We start from the raw sequence: 4,090 nt of genomic DNA, 5'->3' as shown, positions 1-4,090 counted from the left end.
GCATGTGGGATCTTCCCGGACCGGGGCACGAACCCGTGTCCCCTGCATCGGCAGGCGGACTCTCAACCACTGCACCACCAGGGAAGCCCGCGGTGGCTTTTCTTGTTGTGGAGCATGGGCTCTAGGCACATGGGCTTCAGTAGTTGTGGAACACGGGCTCAGTAATTGTGGCTTGTGGTCTCTAGACTGCAGGCTCAGTAGTTGTGGTGCATGGGCTTAGTTGCTCCGCGGCATGTGGGATCTTCCCAGACCAGGGTTCGAACCCGTGTCCCCTGCATTGGCAGGCGGATTCTTAACCACTGCGCCACCAGGGAAGCCCATGTTGAACTTTTGAATGTGAATTGCACACACACAGTCACACCTCATCCCTAAATACTCAGCCTGCAACACCTGAATGTTGCAGAACCTTCTCTCGTGTACGCACAATATCAGTATCACACCTAACCTGACTATAGTTAAATTTCCCTATTACCCTCAAAATGTCTTTGATTTTTTTTTAAATTCAGAATTCAGTGAAGTTTCTCTCGTTGCGTTTGGTTGTTATGTCTCTGTTGTCTCTTTTCAATCTAGAACAGTCCTCCTGCCCTCTTTTTGCCTCATGACATTTAGGAAGTTGATGAGGTTCTTAACCTGGCCTTCTGGGCTGGGGGGTATGTGGATAACCAATATTGAAGTCACAGCTGGACGTCTGTTTGCATTTGCTGGAGAGAGTGTCCATCACTATCATCAAAGAGATCCATGACTCCTCCCCAAGAACAGCTAGCCTTCATTGAGTGCCTCCTGTGTGCCCTGTTCCAATTGCTCTCTGAGTATTAACTCATTTAATCATCACGACAACCCCATGAGGAAGATACTATAATTATCTGCATTTTACAGAGAGGGAAACTAAGGCCGCGAGAGAGTTGGTACTTGCTCAAGTAACAAAACTTGTAAATGGAAGGCTGGCTCTAGAGCCCCTGCTCTTACCCGTCATTTGGAGACAAGGGAGGGAGTTAGAGAAGAACTGGTACGGACCCTCACCCTCCCTCTTTCCCTCAGTGGATGATGTCCAGGTCTCTTGCTACCGAACGCTGTGCAGTATCTACTCTCTGGGAACCACCAAGAACACTTACGTGGAAAAGTAAGGAGAGACAGCCATAGTTTGGGGCTGGGGTGGATACTGTGGGGTCCCAGGGAGGGGAGGGCACAGGAGAAGATGGGGGTGAATGAAAAGCCGGGAAATGGTCAAAGTCTTCATAAGACGTCCGCACCGCGGCCACTGCAGTTCCCCAAGATGGCCACTTGAGGGCGCTCGGAGGAAGGCCAGTGAAGAAAGTGGAGGCCACTGGTTGGGGGCCAGGTGGGCACAGGCGCTTGGCGGCCAGGATGCCAGGTTGTTCTGGGCTGGCAGGGGGCACGCAGAAACTCTGATGGCCCACAGGAGCCAGGCATGTTGGGGGCACTGGGGAGGGCCGCTGGCAGTGCCAGAATCACCGGTAGAGCAAAAGGGCACTCAGGAAACCCAGGGAAACGGCCGCATTGGTGACCACCAGTGAATGGCATCTCTGCCCCAAAGTGTCCTGGGGAGAGGCACTTCTGTGGAGGAAGGGACTGGGATCCAGGACAGGGCAGAGGGGGCGTGGGAGCTGAGCACAGCCTCGTCTTCCAGGCTTCGGCCAGCCCTGGGCGAGTGCCTCGCCTGCCTGGCAGCGGCCATGCCGGTGGCGTTCCTGGAGCCTCAGCTGAACGAGTATAATGCCTGCTCAGTGTACACCACCAAATCTCCCCGGGAGCGGGCCAGTAAGTCGGGCGGGGCTGGGGCAGCTGTCAAGGGTTATATTCCACCTGCACGGGTTCCACGGAGACCCACTGTGTGTAGTGTGGCCCAGTCTGGGCTCTGAGGGGCTGAGGATTCCTCAGGTTGGGGGCGCTCCGGATTGGGGAACCCCAGAGTTTGTGGGTGCTCTGGATTATGGCGTGGACACTGAGGTCTGGGCATGATGGGTTGGCATGCCCTGACCCCTTCCCCGCACCCCAGTCCTGGGGCTCCCCAACAGCGTGGAGGAGATGTGTCCTGACATCCCGGTGCTGGAGCGGCTCATGGCAGACATCGGGGGGCTGGCTGAGTCGGGGGCCCGCTACACAGAGATGCCGCACGTCATCGAGATCACGCTGCCCATGCTGTGCAGCTATCTGCCCCGCTGGTGGGAGCGCGGACCCGAGGCACCCCCGCTTGCCCTGCCTGCAGGGGCCCCTCCACCCTGCACAGCCATCACTTCCGACCATCTCAACTCCCTGCTGGGGAATATCCTGCGGATCATCGTCAACAACCTGGGCATTGACGAGGCCTCGTGGATGAAGCGGCTGGCTGGTGGGTCTGGCGGGCATGGGGCTCCTGAGTACTGGGGCTCAGGTCCCTGGACCTGATGGTCTCAGAGGGAGATCCCGGGGTCCGTGGTTTTCTGGGAGTGGGAAGGAGTCAGAGCTCAGTTTTCTCGGGGTCACAAGGCCAGAGGTCATCCTAAGGGGTCAGAATCTCAGGCTCACAGGGTCTGAGGTGGAAGCATGGGTCCTGGGAGTCCTCCAGGCTGGAGTCTGAATTTCTGGAGCCTTGAGGAGGGTTAGGTCATGGGTTAGAAACTGGGTCAGAAGGCTGAGTTCCTTATACAAAGGGTCAGAGGACCAGGTCAAATATCAGGGTCCCCGATATGGACAGTTAGGGTTCTGGGTCAGAGATCAAGAAATGAATCCTTAAAAGATTGGGGCTCCTGGTTCAGAAGTTCCATGTCAGGGGAATTCCCTGGTGGTCCAGTGGTTAGGACTCTGGGCTTTCACTGCAGAGACCTGGATTCAATCCCTGGTCGGGGAACTAGGATCCCACAAGCCACGCGGTGTGGCCAAAAAAAAAAAAAAAATCATGACTTGTAAGTTCCTTGTCAGGAGTTAAGTTTTGGATCAGAGCCAAGCTAGAGATCAGGGCTGAGGTCAGAGGCCAGGGTCAGAGGTCAGAGGCTGTGGTAAGAAACCAGGGTCATAGTCAGAAATCATGTGGTGAGGTATGTCGGGGTATAGACCAGGTCAGAGGTTAAAGACTGGGGTGAGATGTCATAGGCTAGGGTAAGATATCAGGTTAGGATTCAGTTGTTGGAGTCAGAAGTCAAGGACTTGTGTCGGGCTGAGGGGTCACAGTTTCAGGTCAAGGGTTAGGGTTGGGATCCAGGATCAGGGGCTATGTCAGAGGTCACAGCCCGAGGTCAGAAGCCAGGGTCAGGCTGGGGTCGATGACAGCTGCCGGGTCAGAGGTACAGGTCGGAAGTCGTGGGATGGGAACAGAGGTCAGGGGTGGGATCAGAGGTCTTAGGTCAGGTGCTGGAGTCAGTGGCCGGCCAGCAGCACCTGCGCCCCCGCTGGTTCTGCAGTGTTTGCCCAGCCCATCGTGAGCCGGGCCCGGCCTGAGCTCCTGCACTCACACTTCATCCCCACCATCGGGCGGCTGCGCAAGCGGGCAGGGAAGGTGGTGTCCGAGGAGGAGCAGCTGCGCCTAGAGGCCAAGGCGGAAGCCGAGGAGGGCGAGCTCCTGGTGCGGGACGAGTTCTCTGTGCTCTGCCGGGACCTGTACGCCCTCTATCCACTGCTCATCCGCTACGTGGACAACAACAGGTCAGCATGTCCCCAGCCGTCCCCCCACACACCCCAGCCTGACCCCTGGCTTCCTTGGACCCCATCTGACCTCTCGCCTCTGACTTGCTATAAAGTTCTTGCAACTCTCACTCAGTCCTACCCAACCTTCTGACCCCCAGCCCCTGTTGCTTATGGACCAATAAAAGCCAGCCTGTGTTTTCTCCCCTTCTGCTCCTTTAAACCTCCTGAATCTGAGGCCCTGTGAGGACGGCACTCTCAGCCATAAGGAGCCGTACTTCTCTCCTCCAGCACTGTGTCTTCAGGCTTGGGTAGAGAGGATGCCTGATTTGTGCAGTGAAGTCCAATGGTCAGGCCCTCATCCATCACTGAGAGAAGAAAGGAAGATAGTCCAGATCCGGCCAGACTAATTTCCCCCAGAAACATAGGTCTTTTTTTGTTTGTTTGTTTTTTTGTGTTTTTTTTTTTTTTT

General features: G+C 55.9%; 1 protein-coding gene across 5 annotated transcripts in view; it reads left to right on the top strand.

Moving 5' to 3' along the window:
• The window catches only part of LOC102976725 (ryanodine receptor 1), an 88,655-nt gene that overhangs the window by 61,460 nt on the left and 23,105 nt on the right, over positions 1-4,090 (top strand). For all 5 annotated transcript variants that reach the window (XM_055082332.1, XM_028483882.2, XM_028483885.2 and 2 more), the window contains 4 exons: positions 1,039-1,120; positions 1,649-1,779; positions 2,018-2,350; positions 3,399-3,639. In XM_055082332.1, the coding sequence (XP_054938307.1) occupies positions 1,039-1,120; positions 1,649-1,779; positions 2,018-2,350; positions 3,399-3,639 (787 nt within the window). The remainder of the gene's footprint in view (positions 1-1,038; positions 1,121-1,648; positions 1,780-2,017; positions 2,351-3,398; positions 3,640-4,090) is intronic.

Source organism: Physeter macrocephalus, unplaced genomic scaffold (assembly GCF_002837175.3).
Source record: "Physeter macrocephalus isolate SW-GA unplaced genomic scaffold, ASM283717v5 random_84, whole genome shotgun sequence".
NCBI classification, from domain to species: domain Eukaryota; kingdom Metazoa; phylum Chordata; class Mammalia; order Artiodactyla; family Physeteridae; genus Physeter; species Physeter macrocephalus.
Note: the sequence above shows the minus strand (reverse complement) of the source record. Positions and strands in the feature narration are given on the sequence as shown.